The sequence below is a fragment of the Acinonyx jubatus genome, chromosome B3, assembly GCF_027475565.1.
Source record: "Acinonyx jubatus isolate Ajub_Pintada_27869175 chromosome B3, VMU_Ajub_asm_v1.0, whole genome shotgun sequence".
NCBI classification, from domain to species: Eukaryota; Metazoa; Chordata; class Mammalia; order Carnivora; family Felidae; genus Acinonyx; species Acinonyx jubatus.
The window spans coordinates 27,070,598-27,092,819 of NC_069386.1; the positions used below are offsets into that span (position 1 = coordinate 27,070,598).

At 41.6% G+C, this 22,222-nt stretch overlaps 1 protein-coding gene and 1 pseudogene across 3 annotated transcripts in view; one reads left to right on the plus strand and one right to left on the minus strand.

The window, feature by feature from the left end:
• The window catches only part of OCA2 (OCA2 melanosomal transmembrane protein), a 492,350-nt gene that overhangs the window by 370,577 nt on the left and 99,551 nt on the right, over positions 1-22,222 (minus strand). For all 3 annotated transcript variants that reach the window (XM_027067861.2, XM_053223670.1, XM_053223671.1), the window contains exons 4-8: positions 20,840-21,028; positions 13,898-13,955; positions 11,791-11,863; positions 3,267-3,427; positions 1,020-1,102 (exon numbers count right to left, since the gene is read on the minus strand). In XM_027067861.2, coding sequence (XP_026923662.1) covers positions 1,020-1,102; positions 3,267-3,427; positions 11,791-11,863; positions 13,898-13,955; positions 20,840-21,028 — 564 coding nt within the window. The remainder of the gene's footprint in view (positions 1-1,019; positions 1,103-3,266; positions 3,428-11,790; positions 11,864-13,897; positions 13,956-20,839; positions 21,029-22,222) is intronic.
• Positions 15,398-16,358, plus strand: LOC106989402 (high mobility group protein B1-like; annotated as a pseudogene).

Sequence of the window (22,222 nt, forward strand, 5' to 3'; positions counted from 1 at the left end):
CTCCACCTGGCAGTATCTGCTTCATGGCAGGTGCCACCCCAACAATTAACAAGGAGCAGGAACTTTCACATTGGTTCTAGCCATTTAAAATTAAAATTCTCTTTCTCTTCATCACACATTGACTGCTTTACCTGCTAACAAATAGCAAAGCCAACCATTCTCACATGACAGTGATTTGGAAAAGGGCCACATGTAACCTGAGAATATATAGATGGGTTGTCACAGATGATGGGGGAAAGTACCTGGAATAATAAGCATCCAAATAATTAACAGTATGTGGCATGGTGAAACTAAAGCATTTTTCTATAAGTTTGGTCAACAACTGTTGTGAGCCAAACTGTGTCCTCCCAAAATATAGATGTTGACACCCTAACCCTCAATACTTCATAATATGACTATATTTGGAGACGGAGTCTCTATAGGAGTAATTAAGTTAAAATAAGGTCACTAGTGTGGTCCCTAATCCAGTATGACTGGTATCCTTATAAGAAGGGATAGGGACAGACACAAACACAGAAAAGACCATGTGAAAACACAGGAAGTAGAAGGCATTGTCAAACCAAGGAGAGGGGCCTCTGAAAAGACAAACTCTGCTGAACCCTTGAGGAAATAAATTTCTACTTTTTAATTTAAGCAGTCTGTGGTATTTGTTATGACAGGACTAGCAAACTCCTACAGACATAATATGGAGTGGCATTAAAGAAAAAGAGAAAGAATCCGAAAATTTCCTGGAATTCTCCATTGTAGAGCTTCATAATATTAATGACTATAAAATCAACTATAAAATACCATTTGCTTCAAAATGGACCCTGAAATCAATCCTCATTTCCTGACACTTGTGGTTATGATGCCCTCCTACATCCCTCATGTTCACAGTCTCCCCAGTTAGAGCATCCCATCCAAGTCATATAATTGATCTGGCTATTCGTGCCAAAAATTTGAGTCTCACAGGTCAAACTTTTTAAGTGAGCATGTCTCAGAAGACCTTCCCTCAAGATCTTTGATCACCTGAGACCCACCTGCTCAGTATCTCAAAGGTCCTGCTCACCACCAAGCGCTCACTTCTTCTCGGATTTAAAAATACAGTCCAATTCTGAGTGACCTGTAAAAGTTGAAATGTAATATCACAGTAAGGCTTTGAACCATCACCTGGGATTCAGTGTTATTCAGTGTACATGTTTGTTTATAATAAGGAGAAAAAGAGGAACAGCAAGGACTTTTTACACAACTCCCAAATCCCTGACACTAGAGCATATCCAAGTTGTATGGAACTGGAAATTTCTACATTATGAAGGGCTTTAAGAAAAAAGAATACAAAAGTACACACATAGAATTAGTATAAAAGATACAAAGGTATAGATGTCAAAATGATTTATTATGAGCAAAATAAATCACTGCACTTTATGGGAGACTTGGAATCTTCTGAGCCCTCTGAGGCAACTCATGAAAATGCTTACTTACAACTGCTTCCTGCTTGCAAACTAGAGACAAGTCTCCACACCCATGTCACAGAAGCACATGAGAGGCAGGATCCAAGGATGAAGCTCCTTTGCTGTGGGCAAATCCACCCCACATCTTCCTGTCCCAAGCAGGGTAGTGGAGGAACCAGCTGAGGGGAGCCAGATATGAGCAGAGAGTGAGGGCTGGCTGGGGCAGCTGAGGGGCCAGGGAAACTTCAATGGGAGGACGGGAGTCTTGCTGCCCAAAAATCATGAAGTAAATGAAAATAGGAACTCTGAAATTAGTCAAAGCATGAATGAGAGTTCATATGTTCTCTTAAAACACTTCAATATTTGGAAAGAGTATATCAGAAAAAGCCTAGTAGTAAAGGACTTTTGTGTTCCTCATGTTTCTGAGCTGGATTTTTGTGCTGGCACTGGAGCAGAGAAGCTCAGTACAGCCCCATGGGCAGGCAGTTATGTCAGCAGGCTGCAAAGGGTCACATCTTCTTCCACACAAGACTCACAGACAGAGCAGACAGATGTGTGCCCACCTTGTCTTTACTGAGAAGCTGCTGCCATCAGGCTGTGCATTGCACACAAGGAAGCCAAGTGTACGTCCTAAGACCATGACCAAGGCAACACTTTTAGAACACTGGTGCTGCATAGACCATCACCCATGAAACTGCAGCTTAATTAATAATGATGCCTTTGCTCTGTGGACCCTGCTCTGCATGGCAGGAAAATAAGAGGGTGCAGTAACCCATCAGACACTCTGTTTTGGATGACACAGCATTGTGCAACAGCAGGGTTTCCTTCTCTGGATTATAATAGGAAAAACCCATGAACTTCATACACAAGTCACCATAATAATCCCAGGGAGTTATCAGGACTTGGGATATAGGTCAGGATGCCCAGAGAGGGGCCAGGCCTTGTCTGGGCTCTGGGCCATGGTGACAACACCACTGCTGACCTTCCTTGCCTTCAAAGTATGGGAGCTAAAGATGGTCTAGGAGACACTAAGTACAAGAGCCTATTGCTTTAGAAGCAGAAGGTTTAGGAAATTATGCAAGTCTTAACTACTTGGTTAAGTGTCCACAAACCCAAAGGAACTGTGGTGTATCTTCTATACCATGAGGTAAGGCCCAAGTTTAATTGTGATTTAACAACAGAAAACTACGTTCAAATATATATTTCCCTGAATTGTCCAATAAAATCATCTGAATAAAAAACTCACAAGCCTGATTTTACTGAAATTGCAAGAGTTTTATAATTATCTTAGACAAAAGGAGAAAAAATAATTGCAAAGACAAAGCAAAAGACAGGGCTTGCCTAAGAATGGTGTCATCAAAAAGAATGAAATCTTGCCATTTGCAACTATGTGGATGGAACTGGAGACTATTATGCTAAGTGAAATTAGTCAGAGAAAGACAAAAATCATATGACTTCACTCATATGAGGACTTTAAGAAACAAAACAGATGAACATAAGGGAAGGGAAACAAAAATAATATAAAAACAGGGAGGGGGACAAAACAGAAGAGGCTCATTAAGTATGGAGAACAAACTGAGGGTTACTGGAGGGGTTGTGGGAGGGGGGATGGGCTAAATGGGTAAGGGGCATTAAGGAATCTACTCCTGAAATCATTGTTTCACTATATGCCAACTAATTTGGATGTAAATTTTAAAAAATAAAAAATAAAATTACAAAAAAAAGAATGGTGTCATTACCTTATGGCTTCCCATCAAATCCACTCAAAAGGAAATCAATTTATGAAGAGATGAAGTGAGTTTTTTCAATTCCTTTTAAGTAAAGTATAAGTGTAACCTGCTGTGGCCGCCGCCGCCTGGAGCCTGGAACATCGGCCTGGGTCACCTCCACCACAACATGTTCTTCTCTTCCAGTATGACTTGGGCCACTGGCCACCAGGGCCCCTTCCAGGTCCACCTGGAGCAGTGTGGAGTCCACATGGCTGGTGAGGTTTGAAGCTGGGGCAAAGTCAAGGTGAACCACAAAGCATGGAAGAGAGGCCTAAAGTGCCCCCACCACCCACTCAGTGAGTACCCTCCTCAGAAGGTGCACACAGAAATGCATATCCAGGATGTTTCCTCCAACTGTACTGCAGCCATTGACCACTCCTTATCTCCTCAGCACCTCACTCCTGACATACACATTGGCTTTACATTGTGTTTTGCCCTGCAGAAATTGCATTTCTGATTGTGTTATGTTTCAGGTCCTCTGGTTTAACCTCTAAGTGGTGGTGTCTCCCCATTCTACCCTTATCTCTGCTTCTGCTTTTGCAGCCAGCATAAAACTCCTGCCCAAGTTCCTGGACCCATGGTGAGCTAGTAGACAGGATGGCTGCATGACTGAACAGATACACAGATCAACATCCATGCCCAAATCCTCAGGTGCCAGGTCCCTATTTGTACAATGAGAAATCACAAAGAGAACTTAAAATAAGAATTCTGGAGTCAGCTAAATAAGTGAGAGGAGAGAAATTCCCTCAAAGTGTGTTAAGGGGTCTTGATCAGGGAAGAATTATCAGGAAAAGAGGCTTTTTCCCCACACAAAATATAATTCCCATGATACTTACTCCCCACTGCAGGCTCGCCCCTTAGCACTTACATCCTGCATTTGGGTGTTGCACAAACATAGGGGTCTGTGCGACCCAGCCCTTCCCTCTCTGTTCTGGGCCAACTCTTGCCTCTGCTGCAAGGTCCTGGGGGATATGACATGGATTTTACAAAAAGGCTGGCCCAGTCATTTTCATCCAGAAGAGAAAATTGTTGTAGGTGGAAAAATGAATCTCAAAATAATCTATGTTTTGTATAAGGCCTCAAAAGTCTTAGCAGCAGCTCACTAGTTGTAGGAAGATTCAGAAACCCTAAAAGAAACAGGTGGTTTATGGAAGAGACTTAGGGAAAAGGTAGAACTTCACTGTTGCCACAGTGTATACAGGATTTGCATTGAGTGTTGAGTGCCAGTGAATGGTTAATCCTTTTTCATTATCCATTTCCTCCAGCAAAATATACTAGTTTAAAAAAATTATTATACAAACACATCCTGGTAAAGAAAGCGCTTTATCAGCACTGTCTATAAGACAGCCCAGAATGTGCAGCTGTCCCCAGCAATTGGCTGGAAAGCCTCTCCACATACCTATGCTGCTACTTGGGTTCCATCAAGGACAAATGGAAACAAGTCACACATGAGGCAGAATGTACCAACAAAAGGCCCAAAGAGACACTGCTGCTTCTGCCACGCCAAAATTACTCCTGTCCTCGTCTTTCCCCTGATCAAACACAAGATACAGGGTGGGGAGAAATATTTTAGTTCAGAAAGGCTTCTAGAGACCTTGCAGAAACCCAGGAGATGGAACAGCACCACCTAGAGGCTAACATTGGAAAAGCAGTGGCTTCTCCCTCAGATTTAAGGAATGTTTGTGGAGCATCTATTGCATACCAAGAAATAAATGAATAAAAACCTGGGGGTTAAAGGGCATCTCATGACCTCTTGAGGAGACAACCATATAACAAATCACCCTGTGATTAACTAATCACATGGAGCGCACACAAAACCACATAGACACAGGACCACATTTACTTCCACCCTTCCTTTCCTCTGTCTTTCTACATGCCCACCATGTACTTAGGATTCAAAGCCCACTGAGATGCTCTGGCATCATCTGTGACTTCCAGATCACAGAAAACAGGAGCCTCTAATCAAGCCTCATCCCTGCAGGCAGCTTTGATCCTTGACTTGCAGACATATTGAACTATCTGCCATTCTCCTAACACATAGTACCCTGCCTTTGCTTCAAATGCCTTCTCCAAGTATGAAGAACTTCTGCCATCTTTTGAGATTTCACTCAAGCTCTCCACTCCTCTCTTAAAATCTTTGCTTGTCATCTACGACTCCAGTGGATCCTCTGTAGATTTGACTCATGCCATATTGCAGTTTGTTTAAGATTTTTCTTCCCAACTGGTCTCGCTCCTCAAGAAAAGTATCTGCATCTTATTCATTTCTCTACTTCTCTGGAGACTAATTTAGTTCTCACCACATTAGACGCCCCCCAAAATACTTATTTTACCAATAAATATTTGTTTACAGCATCATCCTTGAAGTCCTCCAAACATAGACCAGAGTCCCTGCTGGGGGCGGGCAATAGAGAAGTCAGAGAGAAATTGCATCCTTCCTCTGACTGCATCAAAGAAGTCTCCTGCCTTTCCCATTACCCAAATCAAAGCCATTTTTCATGACCTAACTTGACATGTCTTCCATGAACCTTCTTCCTACTCTGTGAGCCCCCTAGACCTCCCTCCACTGAGTTCCTGGTTAAGCATCTTCCTGTTGTCCTCTGAGTGTGACCATTGACTCTGCACTGGTTGTCCAAGTGTGGGCAACTGTCCTAGAGGTGTATGTATGGTGGGGAGAAAGACACATAAAACACTTCTGAACAATAGGCAATGTGCTGGCTGCTGGACATGGAACAAATCCACAATAGCCTGAAGAGAGGCCTTCATTTCTGCCTAAACTGTAGAGTTCCCTTGGATTTACCCTTAAGTTTGCTACAGTGCCTATCAAATGCCAGGCTCATTAACACTGGCCAGGACTTCCTCCTTGACCAAACTTGAGTCGGGCTCCTCTGAGCCCTCTTCTTGATTAGTCCTCAACTTTGGCCTGGTGAGCCCAGTTTATTGAGAATCCCTTCTCTCCTCATACACAACCAAGTTCCCCTTGGTAATTTTCCATCCTCACCCTCATCCTACTGTAGATTCCTAGCTTCCCCTGTTGTATTTGGAGTTGAGTTCAATCTCCCCGCCACCCCCCCCCACCATTGACAATAGTCTTAAATAAAGTCTTCCTTACTGTTTAACTTATGCAATTTTTCTTTGACACAACTCTTGCTTAGTTGAACTGAGGAAAGAAAGTGGGGACCCTTTGGACCCATCTTCATGATAAAAATGGGAGCAATGTCATTTGATAAAGTACGAAACTTTTAAGATTGATCAATTCAATAAAAATAAATCTATCTAGTGCCAATGTATTTTCTCCAGTGTTTGGGACCAAATGGATGAATGATTGCCCTTAATTTCTAGACTGGTACTGACCAATCAAATTCTATGTGGTGACAGGAATGTTTTATATCTATGCTGCCTGATATGGTAGCCACAAATCACAATTGACTATTATGCATTTGAAATATGGCTGGTGTGAATGAGGTAGTGAAACTTTAATGTTATTTACTCCATTAACATAAATTTAAATTTAAAGAGCCACTAGTGGCTAGTGGCTAGTGGTTATCATATTGGAGAACATAATTATGAGGTAGTATAAGGAGCTTAGGGTGTAAGAGAGGAAGAACAGGAGGGGACAAAATCCTTTAATGTGTATAGTGTTTCCTTTATGTACTTTGGGAGCCCAGATCTACTCTGAAGGGTGTGATGGAAAATGGACCATATGTCAAGAAACAAAGAAAAATAATAGAAGGGAGGAGGGAGAGAAGAAAAGGAGGAAGGCCAGTGAACAAGCCTAATTAAGCTGCTTATATTTAACCTGGCTTGCTGACCATTATTCACCTAATGACCTGGGAGCCTTGAACATGTCTCCCCCATAATAAGCACAGAGAACAACTCAGGGAAAAAGAACCTCAGGTGCCTGCAATCGCAGTCATTTCCTGTTTCACAAAGCTTCTAAAATAACCCCTACAATTACTGAGGTGACAAAGCCCGATTGTTACAAAGAAAACCTCATAGGAGAAAAGGTAGCTTTGTTATTCTCCAGTTAATGCATACGGGAGCTTTCTCCAAGATCACTTCCCACTAAAACACACACCCCTAGTGTCTGTCATCCAGGCCTCTTACTCAGCTCGGTCCATCCAGGGGTCTGGCCAGAAGTCAACAAGGAAGAACAATGGGGTTCTTCACTAATGAAAACAACAATGAGGACACCACTACTGACTATCAAAATCAGGCCAGAATCACTGCCTGCCTCAGACCTGCACAATAACACCCCTTTGCTGAGAATCACCTTCAAAGGTCCAAACTCTGGTGCACAAGCTAGCTTTTCCCCAGTCTGCCCCCACCTTTTGTAGATACCATCAGCAGTTGGCTCTCTGGGAACATTTGAGGGAGACCTATGACTTCTGATCTCTCCTTTCACAACCCCCCTCAGGAAGTTCTCAGCCTAGGGTCCTTGAAGAAGGTCTGTGAGCTTCCAGAAACATATGGGAAATTTATTATGTTTTCTGAGGAACCCACAAGAAGCTTAAATCAGCCTTAATTAGGGTTAATGATTGACAGAGTGAGTCTCTTTTTGACCAAACTTTAGTCATGCACCTTTGAACTCTCTTCTCTAAGACTAAGCCGTGACTTTGGGGGTTCTGTGTTTATCTCTGCATTGTCCAGTTTTAGCAAGAATCCTGGTAGGTTAATTTAGTCAGAATCTGCATTCCCCATATCTGATCACACTCAATATCTGATCAGGTTCCTCATGCCCCACCATCCTTAATTGATGTCTGATCACTCTGGCCAGCCTACAGCAAGAATCCAGTGAGGTCAGCTTGGCCAGAGTCTCCTCTCACCCCTGATGCTTCCTCTTGGTAGTTTTTCATCCACTGCCCCCCACCCTGTTCCTTAGTTTTAAAGTCCCAGTTTTCAAGTTCAATCCCTCTCCCACACTGCAGTGGTCTCTACAACTATCACTAGGTTTCTGAATAAAGTCTGACTTGCCATCCTTCACAAATGTCACTAAACATATAAGAGCCACTCTGCAGCATCCCTACCATCTCACACAGCTCTCTCTATCCCTTCCACTTCTTTTCTGTCTTCACCCAAATATACACGCTGCTCAGAGAACAGAAGAGAGACCTCCCCAGTTTCCCTTGCTGCCAGGAGAAACCATTTTTGCCTGCCAGCCACCAGGATGGGCCTAGGCTCATTCAAGTCCCAGGAAAGGCCTAGTGTACTTGGGCTGCTTTGGAAGGAAGACTGTGCACAATGCTGTAGAATAAAAGTGACAAGGTACATTTCTTGGTGGGATGAATAGAGGACTCTTATTTGTTATTATCTGATTTTATCCTGTTATATCCTTACTTATGCTTACTTATGATTTCTACTAACTGCTAAGGTTCATACAGGAGTTGCCACAGTACAGTAATAACACAGATTCTCCAAAATATTTCCCTCTCCCTATCTGGTTCTCACTGAAGACTGTTTCTGGACAGTATCCAGCCCTTCACTCCAAGCTCTTGGGTCAGCCTGGGCAGCAGGTTATGATCACCTACAGTGAAGTCCCATGAAGGGAAGGCAGCATCTATCTTATAGGGACATCATGAAGCCAGGCCTCCACACCTTTCTTTGAGAAGGCTCCAGGAGGAGCTAAGGAAAGCAGAAGGATATCTTAGTTTTGTTTAATGGAGATGATATAGAGGTAAGACATATGAATGAAAAACAAAGCTCATAAAAATCACAGAGCTTTCCAATTCTCTCACAGGGATATACATCTTTACCTAAAACTCAGACACATTTTTAAAGTGGTGAAGCAAACATCAAGACTTTAGCAAGCCCTTAGATGGAAAACAGAGCTACCCTGTCCTGAGAGCAGGTACAGATGAGTGCTCTCATTTATTAAAGGGCAGGGATGCACCATGCACTGCTCACCAGAGCCATCTCATGAGCCCACCTGAAGGCCTTAAGTGCTAGGTCTTTCTGGAATGTTGCTGATACCCTGTGGGTGAAGAGTGGCTCAGCTGAGTGAGAGGATATTCTGGGGAACTCCCCAGAAGAACTAGAAGAAACAATAATATGTGATAGCTTTTGGTGACTGCAAGGAAAATTATCCAATTTCCTAAAATTTCAGTGCACCCAGCTTATCAATTGAAGATACTAGAGAAAAAAATCTTCATGTAGCTCTATGCATGATTTAATTCCTTTTAAAAGGTAATAATCAGAAAATAAAAGGTAATTATCATAAATACTTGAAAGGGACACATCTGCCTCCTCTTCTCCCTCCTCCTCCACCACTCTCCTCCTCCACCTGCTTCCTCTTCCTCCCCACTCCTTTCTCCTCCTTGCCCTCTTCTCCTCCTTTGTTTGCTTTCCAAGATGTCCCTTCCTCAGGACCTACCACTAACCCTACTGCTCTAAGCAGGACTGGGAACTTTAGGGGATTTCATGCTTCAATATCCTAATTCCAATGTCCATTCTAAGAGAGGGTGTGGGCTTTGGACTTCCAGTTTCATTTGGGATACATAAAGAGCTAGAAACACACCAATCCCACTCTCACAACCAGAAAACAGGGAACAAATGTTAAGTTAATGACTTATTCTATCAAGAATGAGGCTGCATCACAACACCTAACTTGAAATCTAGAGTAAGGCAGGTGAATGCGGGGAGGAACAGGGCCAAGCATTGCTTCCCTGAGACAGGTGCTACCACCACATACAGAAGCAGGCAAGATTAAATCAGAAAAATTTTAAACAGCTCAAGGTCAAGTGTGGGCTAGCGTGAGACTTGGGAGGCCCTGGGAGCCACAAAATAGGGGTGTTAGCATCTTCTTGTACGGTTTTGCTCCAGGGACCCTAGCAGGTGCTCACAGGGAAGATATGGAGAGATTGAGAAGACTGGTGGAGAAACCTTAATTTCCTGGGGAAGCACATCAAATCTGGTAGCCTAAGGGCACAATGTAACCCCAGGAGCCAGTAGTGGCAGGAAAGAGGGGAAAGTAACTCTACCCCTCGCAGAGGAGTAGGAACAGTGCACAGCCTAGCAGACAGCTGGAGAGAAGCCAAGCAATTCCAAGTGTCTGGGATATTAGAGGTTACCATGGCAACCACACACTGCAACATAGCCGAACTCTGACTAGATTTACACAGAACCCCAGCTAAAGCCCACAGTGTTATGGATTGAATGCTATGTCCCCCTGCCAAATTCATATGTTGAAGCCTTGACCCCCAGTGTGGCTATGTCTAGAGATGGGGCCTCTAAGGAAGCAACTGAGGTTCAATGAAGTCATACAGTGGGGCCCTGATATGAAAGGATTGTGTCCTTATAAGAACAGCCACCAGAGAATGCTCTTTCTCTCCACATACACGTGCACATACACACACACACACACACACACACACACACACACACACACACACTGAGGAAAGGCCCTGTAGGACATAGGAGGAAGGCAGCCATCTGCCAGCCAGAAAGAGAGCCCTCACCAGAAATCAAATTGGTCAGCACCTTGACTTTGGACGTCCAGCCTCCAGAACTGTGAATGATAAAGGTCTGTTACCCCCAGGCTGTGGTATTTTGTTAGGGCAGTCCAAGTTGACTAACACACTTAATATCTATTATCCTATACAACACATCTGGCTTTTATTGACAAACTATGAGGCCTACAAAAAGACACGAGAGAACTTGATTTGAAGAAGCCAAGCAGTCATCAAGCCCAGATGACACAGCCAAAGAAAAGAACCAATGAATTTAAAGAAAGGCCAGTAGAGGGGCACCTGTATGGCTCAGTCAGTTGAGAGTCTGACTCCTGATTTCAGCTCAGATCATGATCTCACAGTCATGAGATCGAGCCCTGCATGGGGCTCCATGCTGAGTGTGGAGCTTGCTTAAGATTATCTCTCTTCCTCCGCCCCTCCCCTGCTCACACACTCTCTCTAAAAAAATAAAAAATAAAAGAAAGAAAAGAAGAGAAAAGAAAAGAAGAGAAAAGGAAAGAAAAGAAAAGAAAAGAAAAGAAAAGAAAAAAGAAAAGAAAAATATAGGTCATTAGAAACCACCTAAGCTGAAATGCAAAAGGAAATGGGTAGGGGTACAAATCAGAGTATCCAAGAGCCCAGGGGAGCCAGGCCCTAACTGGAATGTGCCAGTTGGCTATCATCATCACCCCAGGAGGAACCTCACCACCAGCTATCCATCACAGTCTCACTAGTGCTTCTCTTGTCTTCTGTTCTGGCCTCATGTTTCATCACATGTCCTGCAGTAAGGGGTGCCTGAGTGGCTCGGTCAGTTAAGCAGCAGACTCTTGATTTCGGCTCCGGTCATGGTCTCATGGTTCATGAGATCGAGCCCCACATCAGGCTCCATGCTGACAGTGCACAGAGCCTGCTTCTGATTCTCCCTCTCCCTCTCTCTTTGCCTCTCCCCAGTTTATGTGTGCTCTCTCTCAAAAATAAATAAGTGAACTTTAAAAGAAATTTTTTTAATGTCCTAGAGGAACACAATACTCATGAGAGGAACAGTGATCACCTATGCTGTGACCTTCAGTAACAGTTGTAATAGTTCTCTGGTGTCTCTGTGAATCTCAACCATGGACAACTATCCTTTGCAGTCTACAGACTGGATACAGTAGCTTTGCAGGGGTGACACAGCCAACAACTGCCAGAACTTTCCTTGATCTGGATACAGGCTGAATAAAATCTGTAACAATCAGAAACATTTAATGATAGATTTATAGCAGAAAAACAATAGGATTTAAATAATTTTGATAAAATTTGAAAATATGGGTATGATAATGGTGTTGACTGATGTATCCAATATTCACCAGCTCACTCTAAATAGTTTTTCTTAGATATTAAAATATAAAATTCTGATTCACTATATTATTCTCCACTATAATGGATCTTAACTATTGATATTTGTTGATTTTAAGGATTAACCACCCAGCCACAAAATTAAATCATCAGAGGTAGGTAAACGTGGTTTTCCCATACTGGAGGAAAGGGAACACAACCCACGTGATGGTTAAAGTATGTTTTGTGGAATTCGCAGAGCAGCTTATACCTGATCAGAAAGTACATTGAAGTGATCATAAGATGATTGTTATAAGAAGTTCAAAACAAATTCCTCAAATCACCAAAACTTTATCTCCCAGAAGAAGGCTTAAGACTAAACAACATGCTCAGGTCATACCTCCAGAAATCAGTGGGGGAATTGGCCCACCCTTCCTTCTCCTTGAAAATCCCAGTCCCCACCCCACGACCAGCCTTGTTAAACAGCTGGAGCTTCAGAACCACACATTTATGTGAATAGGAAGTAAAGAGATAAACTGGTAGCCAAAAAAGTAAACTCATGAAGTTTTCAGAGTTCAATGTAATTGTTTCTTATTTCATGCATAGACTTCCTTTCTCTGGGCCACTGCTCCCCTCCCTATGGGTTTTTAAAGGGTTGCAGGTATTCAATTCAATTCAGCCAGTATTGACTTCATGCACCACCCTTGCTGCTCAAGATGCAACATTGCTCTCTATATGTCACACTTAGAAGAGGAGACTCTTCTCATGCACAATCTTGCACACATACACAGAGTCCCAATATTCATGTCCACAGATACAGATAATGAAAAATAAGTATTCACAGCCACATTTGGTCATGTGAAGTTTCCAGTCATATAGCGTTCAGCATGAGCCATAACCACAGGCTGCCTACATAGAAGAGCCATGGCCACACACATCCTGGAATCTACATTGCACAGTCATGAAAACACCATTCACACACCCCATCCTTGCTCACAATCTCACATGCTATCACAGCAGCATGCACCAACCACCCACTGGGGTCTTCAGCAATGGTGCACACAAACTATCTTATGTCAATGCTGAAAATTGATACACCCCCAGAATTAAGACCCCAAGCACAGATACAATCTTAAAATGATCACAGACCACAAATGACCCACATGTCCCACACAGGCATTCAGACACACAAACACACAGCCAGACACAGAGGACCTCACACCCACATGTGCACACACAGCCAGGCATGTACACACACATGTGTACACATACAGAGATGCACACCTGGGCACAAAGAATCTTACACTCATTTGGCAAAAAAATTTGAGCACCTGCAATGTGATTCCAGCGAGGACTACATCAGGATATAAACCACACAAATGCAGCAAGACACCTGACTCTTCCTGTCAGAGGGCATACTCAGGTCACCTCCAGAAACATGGCTCTGCAGTCCCCCCTTAGAATGCATGGGCAAGTGGAATTGGAGAAGCATCCAAGAAAAGGGCAAACAGGGAGCTTCATTCCCTCCCAAACAGGGCAGCCCAGTTAGATGGAGGCCTAGAGCACCATCTCAAAGGGACACTAAACATTCTTGGGGCCACCCATGATGCTGGACATATCCCAACACAAATAGTTTTATTGCATGTGGTTGAAAACAGAATTGGCAAGCCACTTTGAGGTGGAAAGTTAGACCCAGGGAGTAAGCTAACTGCTTCTATAAAGCAAAGCCAAGTCCCCAGGTCTTCTGTTGTGTCACATGTGGATCACAGCAGTTGAGCATTGCTAAGGGTCTGCCTCCCTCACCAACCTCAGCCCACCATCCCACATGCCCTCAGCATCTCCTCCAAAGAAAGTGTGAGCGCCATATCTCAGGTGCCTTGCTACCCAGCCCATGGCACCCCATGGCTCTGCTGACCCATCAGCAGAGCTCTGTGGTACTCACAGAGCACACCACCACAAAGACAAACAGGCTTGCAACTTTCAGCCACCGTATACAGCACCTGTAAGAGAAAAAGTAGGCCCCAAGTCACACCAACAGCAGTCCTATTTGCATCTGTCTAGTCTGCCAAACCTCAGACACCTTTATGAAGCTTTGGGTAATATCAATCTCAAAGCACATGTTAGAAATTCTTTCCATAACATGGTATGAAGGAAAACACTGCTGACCTGTAAATGCATGGCATCATAAAAAGCAGCTTGGTGAAAGTTACAGAGGAGGGCAAAGTTAACGTTGAGTATTTGCATATGTTTCTTGCTGGAGATGCTAAAATTCAAATTTGGAGGATCTTCACTAGCATTTTTAAAGGCTGAGTTTCCTGGACACAAGCTTTATCTGGGCTATCAGGCTTGTATTTATCAATTATATTCCCCTAAGTTTTCTGGAAAGTAGGAATGTGGATTTGATCAAAAAACACACTGACTAAGACGTAACCAAACAATTCAAAAAAGAAATTGCAGTGCTGTTACTGGTTGTACCAACAGAGTCTTTTAAGAATTTATAATTTAACAATTATAATTTAACAATCAGGCCATGCTGTTGGCCCCCTCTGAGGTCTCCTGACAGTGTCCTGACCCAGTCATCATTATTATATCTTTCTTACCTGTGGTTCTCGGGGCCTAGGTGAATCTGAGTCTCCCCAAGCCTTTAGAGTCCTTTGAGTTCCACCTCTGCTCATATCACATCCCCAGGCCCATTGAATCTCATCTTCTAATGACACTATCACTGCCCAGCCCTGAGGTGTGCTCTCCCACTGGCCGGCCCTCAAGAGCAGGCTCTGGGGTGTTTGTACTCTGTCTCTGTTTGTGGAAGGGCGCTGGTACATGGTCTGTGCTTGACACATGTTTGTAGAATGCAGAAAGTCATGTTGAAACATCTTTTTCAATACCTTTCTGATATTTTCAAAATGGCTAAGTCTTGTTTTGCATTCTCTTAGATTTAATTAATTTAATGAATAATCATTTCACACTTCCAAAATCTGATTCAACAACTCCTTTTTAAATGGAAATCAAAGCTGGAGATATCACAATCCCAGATTTCAAGATATACTACAAAGCTATAGTAATCAAAACAGCATGGTACTGGCACAAAAACAGATCAATGGAACAGAATGGAGCCTCCAGAAATAAACCCACACTTACATGGTCAATTAATCTATGACAACTAAGCAAGAATATACCATAAGGAAAATACAGTCTTTTCAACAAATGGTTCTGGAAAACTGGACAGCTACATGGAAAAGAATGAAACTGGACTACTCTCTGACATTATATACAAAAATAAGCTCAAAATGGATTAAAGATCTAAACGTGAAACCTGAAACACTAAAACCCTAGGAGAGAATATAGGCAGTCATTTCTTTCACACTGGCAATAGCAACAGTTTTCTAGATGTGTCTCTTAAGGCAAGTGAAACAGAAACAAAAATAAACTACTGGGGATAGAGACAGTGCCAGGGCAAGTGAGAGCCAGATGGGCACTGGGTGACTCTGTGGCTTGCTGAGGAAAATAATTAAACATGGGCAAAGGAGATCCTAAGGAGCCGAGAAGCAAAATGTCATCACATGTATTCTTTGTGCAAACTTGCTGAGAGGAGCACAAGAAGAAGCACCCAGATGTTTCAGTCAACTTCTCAGAATTTTCTAAGAAGTGCTCAGAGAGGTGGAAGACCATGCCTGCTAAAGATAAAGGAAAGTTTGAAGACATGGCAAAGGTGGACAAGGCCCGTTATGAAAAAGAAATGAAAACTTAATCCCCCCTAAAGGGGAAACAAGAAAGAAGTTCAAGAACCCCAATGCACCCAAGAGGCCTCCTTCGGCCTTTTTCTTGTTTTGTTCTGAGTACACCCAAAAATCAAAGGAGAACATCCTGGCCTATCCATTGGTGATGTTGCAAAGAAACTGGGAGACATGTGGAATTAACACCACTGCAGATGACAAGCAGCCTTATGAAAAGAAGGCTGCGAAGCTGAAGGAAAAATATGAAAAGGATATTGCTGCATACTGAGCTAAAGGAAATCCTGATACAGCAAAAAAGGGAGTCATCAAGGCTGAAAAAAGCAAGAAAAAGAAGGAAGAGGAGGAGGACGAGGAAGATGAGGAGGAGGAAGAGGAGGAAGATGAAGAAGATGAAGATGAAGAAGATAATGATGATGAATAAGTTGGTTCTAGCACAGTTTTTTCTTTCTTGTCTATAAAGAATTTAACCCCCCCTGTATACAACTCACTCCTTTTAAAGAAAAAAATTGAAATGTAAGGCTGTGTAGGATTTTTTTTAATCTGTAGAGTGTATTTTTTTGTATAGTTAACACACTACCTAATGTGTCTTTAGATAGCCCTGTCCTGGTGGTATTTTCAATAGCCACTAACCTTGTCTGGTACAGTATGGGGGTTGTAAATTGGCATGGAAATTTATTTTTTTTTATTTTTTTTAACGTTTATTTATTTTTGAGACAGAGAGAGACAGAGCATGAACAGGGGAGGAGCAGAGAGAGAGGGAGACACAGAATCTGAAACAGGCTCCAGGCTCTGAGCTGTCTGCACAGAGCCCAACGCGGGGCTCGAACCCACGGACCGTGAGATCATGACCTGAGCTGAAGTCGGACGCTTAACCGACCAAGCCACCCAGGCACCCCTGGCATGGAAATTTAAAGCAGGTTCTTGTTTGTGCACAGCACAAATTAGTTATATATGGGAATGGTAGTTTTTTCATCTTCAGTTGTCTCTGATGCAGCTTAGTTGTTGTTAACTGAACCACTCTGTAGTTGCAAAAAAAAAAAAGTTGCAGCTGTTTTGTTGACATTCTGAATGCTTCTAAATAAATACAATTTTTTAATTAGTATTGTTGTCCTTTTCATACGTCTGAAATTTTTCTCCTTGAGGGGAAGTTAGTCTTTTGCTTTTGCCCATTTTGGATCACATGGGTTATTACAGTGTTTATCTTTTCATATAGTTAGCTGATAAAAAGTTTTGTCTACACCCTGCATACTCATGATGAGGGTAATAAAGTTGAATTGAGATAGTTTTCATCCATAACTGAAACTCCAGTCTTGATCAGTTGATACAGATTTCACATAGCCCAGTCACATATATAAAGTGAAGAGTAATCAGTCTATTCACAGCATGGGATTAGTAGAATCAAACATTTTGAAAGTCTGTCCTTGAAGGACTAAGAGAAAAGTATGTTCTAATCTTTACATGAGGACTCTACATTCTTTAACACCCATTACCATGTAATGGCAGTTATATTTGCAGTTCCCACATTAAAGAAGACCTGAGAATGTATCCCCAAAAGTGTGAGCTTAAAATACAAGACTGCCATATTAAATTTTTTGTTGACATTAGTCCCAGAAAAGGCTCTGGAAAAAAAAAAAGTGCTGGCTGTAAATGTCTTCTCCTATTTATCTAAATATGGATTTCTTAGGAAACCTGACTCTCCATTAAAGGTATTTTTAATTAATTGGACCAACTTCTAAAATGTATACCACACTTAAAATCTGGTATATTTTCCTATATTGTAGTTTGCTCCTTTATATAAATCAAAGAAGCCTGAGGGAAGAAGACATTTAAAACTTTGTATTTCAGTAGGAGCTATTGGATTTGAATTTGATTTTTCTTTACGAAACCCAAACTCATTCATTAGAGTCATGTTTATCTACTTAGCAGTTTAGGGAACAATTTGGCAATTTTGTCGTTTTTGAGATTATAGTTCTCTTAAAGTGCCAGTGTTTTAAAATAGCATTCTTGTAATTGTACACAATTTTGTGATGGAGTGATGTTTTGTTATATAATTTTGACTTGGATACTTTCCATTTGCATTTGTTTATGTAATTTCAGTAGGAATACTGAATATCTGAGTCCTGGATGACACTAATAAACTAATAATTGCAGAGGTTTTTAAAAAATCTAAAAAAAATAAAAATAAACTACTGGGACTACATCAAACTAAAAAGCTTCTGCACAGTGAAGGAAACCACCAACAAAACAGAAAGCAACATACTGAAAGGGAAAAAACCTTAGCAAATGATATATCTGATAAGAGGTTAATATCCAAAATATAGGAAGAACTTATATAACTCAACACACACACATACGCACACACACACACACAAACATACACATACACACACACACACAAATCCTAAAAAAATGGACAGAGGACCTAAATAGATATTTCTCCAAAGAAGACATACAGATGGCCAACATATTCATGAAAAGGTTCTCAGTATCACTAAATCACTAATCATCAGGGAATTACAAATCAAAACCACTTTAAGATATCGAAGAAGATATCACTATATACCTGTCAGAATGGCAAAAATGAAAAAGACAAGAAATAAAAAGGTGTTGATAAGGATGTGGAGAAAAATGAACCCTCATGCACTATTGGTGGAAATGTAAATTAGTGCAGCCATTGTGGAAAACAGTATGGAGATTCCTCAAAAAAATTAAAAATAGAAATACCATATGATCCAATAATTCCACTGCTGGGTGTTTACCCAAAGAAAACAAAAACATTAATTCAAAAATATATATGCACCCTTATGTTTATTGTAGCATTATTTACAATAGCCAAGATATGGAAGCAGCCCAAGTGTCCTTCAATAAATGAAAGGATATAAAATATGTGGTGCATGTGTATGTGTATTTATATTTATATTTACATAGAATAGAATATTACTTAGCCATAAAAAAGGAAAAGATCTTGCCATCAGTGACAACATGGATGGACCTAGAAGATATTATGCTAAGTGAAATTAGTCAAAAAGAGAAAGACAAATACCATTTGATTTTACTCACATATGAAATCTAAAAAACAAAACAAATGAATAAACAAAAAGCAGACTCAGACCTATAAATACAGATGGTTTCCAGAGAGGAGGGAGGTTGAGGGATGGGCAAAAGGGGTGAAGGGGAGGAGGAAATACAGTCTTCCAGTTATAGAATGAACAAAACACAGGAATAAAAAAAGTACAGCATAGTACTGAATATAGTCCATGGTATTTTAAGAGTGTTGCATGGTGACAGATGGTAGCTACACTTATGTTGAGAGTAGGATGACATAGACAGTTGCTGAAACACTGTTCTGTATATCTAAAAATAAAATATTATATGTCAACTATACTCAAATTTAAAAAATAGTAATAAATGTGAATCAAAATGATAGTTTTTTAAAGAAAGAGGCATTATTCTAAAAACATTTTTCTACATAACTGACATATACAGCAGAGTTGACAAACCAAAATATGTTTTCAAAGTTTCTTTAATGATCATACATGGTACCTTTTAAACCTGTTAAAAAGAATAGCACTAAAATTTTTAGTTCAGTGGCAAGCTCAATGAAACTATTCTATGAATCCTAGAATATAGAGTAATTACAGAAAGTAAAGTTTAATTTTTCCATGGTACAGGACAGTTGAAGAACCTGGCATCCTCTGGAGCTGTGAACAAACCAGTTGAGGAAGGATGTCAGGGCTTACTGTCCTGGTAGCCCATGGGACCAGATCCCTATTCACACACTTTCACACTATTCACATAATTTCATAGCAGATTCTATGGCCAAATATTTATCATATCTATGCAGACAGCTGAGACCAGTCATCATGAAAAAAGCTATACATGGCTGGGGAGCATGCTGGGAAATGATATCTCCATAGTCAAGCACAAATGGGGAATGTGGGGTAACATCCCTGCATACCCACCTCAGCTTACAAGTTGCATGACCCTGGGCAAAATCCTTAACCTCCATGAAGTCCCCTTTCTTCATCTATCTCTCAAGATTGCTAGGAAGATCAATAGAATAATTGACAGTGGGCCTCTCTGGGAACAGTCAAGTGTACTTTGGGCATACAGATAGGTACACTTGTAATCAGCCCTTCAAATAGCTTCAGAAAAGACAGTTCCCCTAATGTAGACAAATAATAACACTAGTGTCTGATATCTACATAGTGTCTTCTCACCTATCAGTGAGGTTTCCCACAGACCATCTTAGCAGAAGCCCACACAGGCTTCTGCTGTAGTGAGGGAGACTCAAGGTTGAAAAGGAGACAGTTGCACAGAGGTATCTGACTCTGCTGGTCCCTCAGCTACCTCAGAACATATCTGGAATGAGAACCTGATTACCAGGGTCCCCAAGCCTTATTCTGTCCCTGGAGATGCCACTTTCAAACATGTTGGTCTCAACATGAACTTTCCTTTAAATAAATGTACCTATGGAAGCCCAGAAAACAAAGCAGGGAGAGTAAAGGTGCTCCAGCAATAGTTGGCCAGCTTGCATAGTCCTCTACAATGCTCTCAGCCCTCCCACACATATGCATGCCTAAGACCTCCTACACATGCATGAGCACAGCCTTTCCACCACTACTACCACCAACCCCTTTCCTCACATGTGCGCAGTCTCAGGCTCCCAACTCACACCCAGCCCAACAACACAGTTTCCTGAAAGATGCACCCAACCTTTTTAATAACATGCTTTATCACTAACTTCAAGGGATCATATCAGCTTCTAAAACACCATGAGGACTGCTGAAGTGAACTGATTCCATCTGCAAACCTCAAGGTCATGAAGACCCCTGAATCACAAACAGGAAGGAGTGTAGGATGTTAGTCATTTAGGTTTGTAATTGGGCCGTCTTATAGCCTCACAGATCCATGCCAATTAGCAGTGTCACCTTACATATCTTCCAGGAACTGGAGAAAAGGTTAAAAATCTTCCAGGAAAAGTGCAGCCTAGCCAAATATGAAAACCCTTCCTCCTCATCTTCACTCTGCCACTTGGGAAGGATGTAGTGAGGGTGAGACACCCCCCCACCACAGTTCAGTCCCAGACAAATGGGATGCTCTGTACAACCAGCACCCTGTTCCAGTGCTAGCACTTAAAGTCTCCCTACCTCAGTTTCAAAAGACGGGACCTGATGTGAGCACTGTCCAGAAGCTCCCCTTTCTCTTGGGAGGCAGATCCAGAGGAACCAGCCAAGTCTTTGCTCAGCAGAGATCCTCCATCCCACTCCGCTGAGCTGTTCCCCCAAGATTCTTCAGCAGTGATAAACTCTGGATGGCAAATAGGCATGCCCCATGACCTGGAAAGCAAGACTTTGTAGTTATTTTCACAGAAATAGTAGCATCTCCAAAAAAAGATTTCATTTCAGTGGTGAGTGTGAAATGTGGAATCAATTCTAGTTTTTAAAAGGACCACAGACATTTTAATGCTGTCCAACTAGTAGAAATATGTCTTTCTTGACATCACAGGACACTTATCTTAAGGAAAATCATGTGGGGTAACTCAAGTCTTCAAAATGAATTGTGGACTTTCAAGAAACATCAGTTTGTTCTGAATTTGGAACTTTACAATAAAGCTATTTCTGTCTCAGACCAGCTCCAGCTCATTTTGGTAATTGCTTTCTCTTTGATTATGTTGCAATTCTCAATACCTAGTTGTTATACTTGTCCTATTGCAGAGTGAGTGGTGTAAACCTTTCCTCTTCTATATAGTTATCTTTCTATAATAGAGCTATAGGGAAGATGATCTACCTGGCTTTTCCACCCAGCCTGTACATGAGCATGAGCAGGAGTGGAGAACATTAGTGTTGGACTAGATGATCCCAAGGATGGAACCTATATCTAGAAGGATGATTCAAGAGGAATCACAAACTTTTCTCAAAATTACATGTAGACATATCCATTGACTTTTAGTTGAATCTTTGGGCTTCTGAACAACCTGCTCAGTACAGATGTACTTGAGTCTAATGAGGTTGCATCAAAGCCCAGTGTTTTCATATATTGCTTGGAATACTCATTGGATCACAATATTGCCATAAAAGGCCATGAACTTAGAAACAAATGATGGCTCTCAAGCCCAGCTAGCTCTACAGGACATTGTGATTCTCCTGAATACCCATAATTGCCTTCAAACTGGTTCACAACAAGAAAAAAAGTAGTCTTATTCATACTGAGAAGCCCAAAGATGCAAATTAGGCTGTGTGAAACCAATATGTAACAATAATAAATGATGCTGACAGTGCTACAAACTAATCAATACTGAAAATATACAGTTTGTGACCAGGAAATACTCATGTGTAAGGAATAATATCACAACCCCCCCACCCCCAGCTGGTAAACAAATACAACTGTAACCAAAATTGGAACTAAGGAAACTTCTTTTAGAAGCGGCAACAGGGCAGCTAACGTCAGTATTTCTAGAGCAATGCTGTACAATAGAACTTTCTATGGTGGATAGGAGTGTTCTCTGCCCTATCCAGTAAGGTAGTCACACA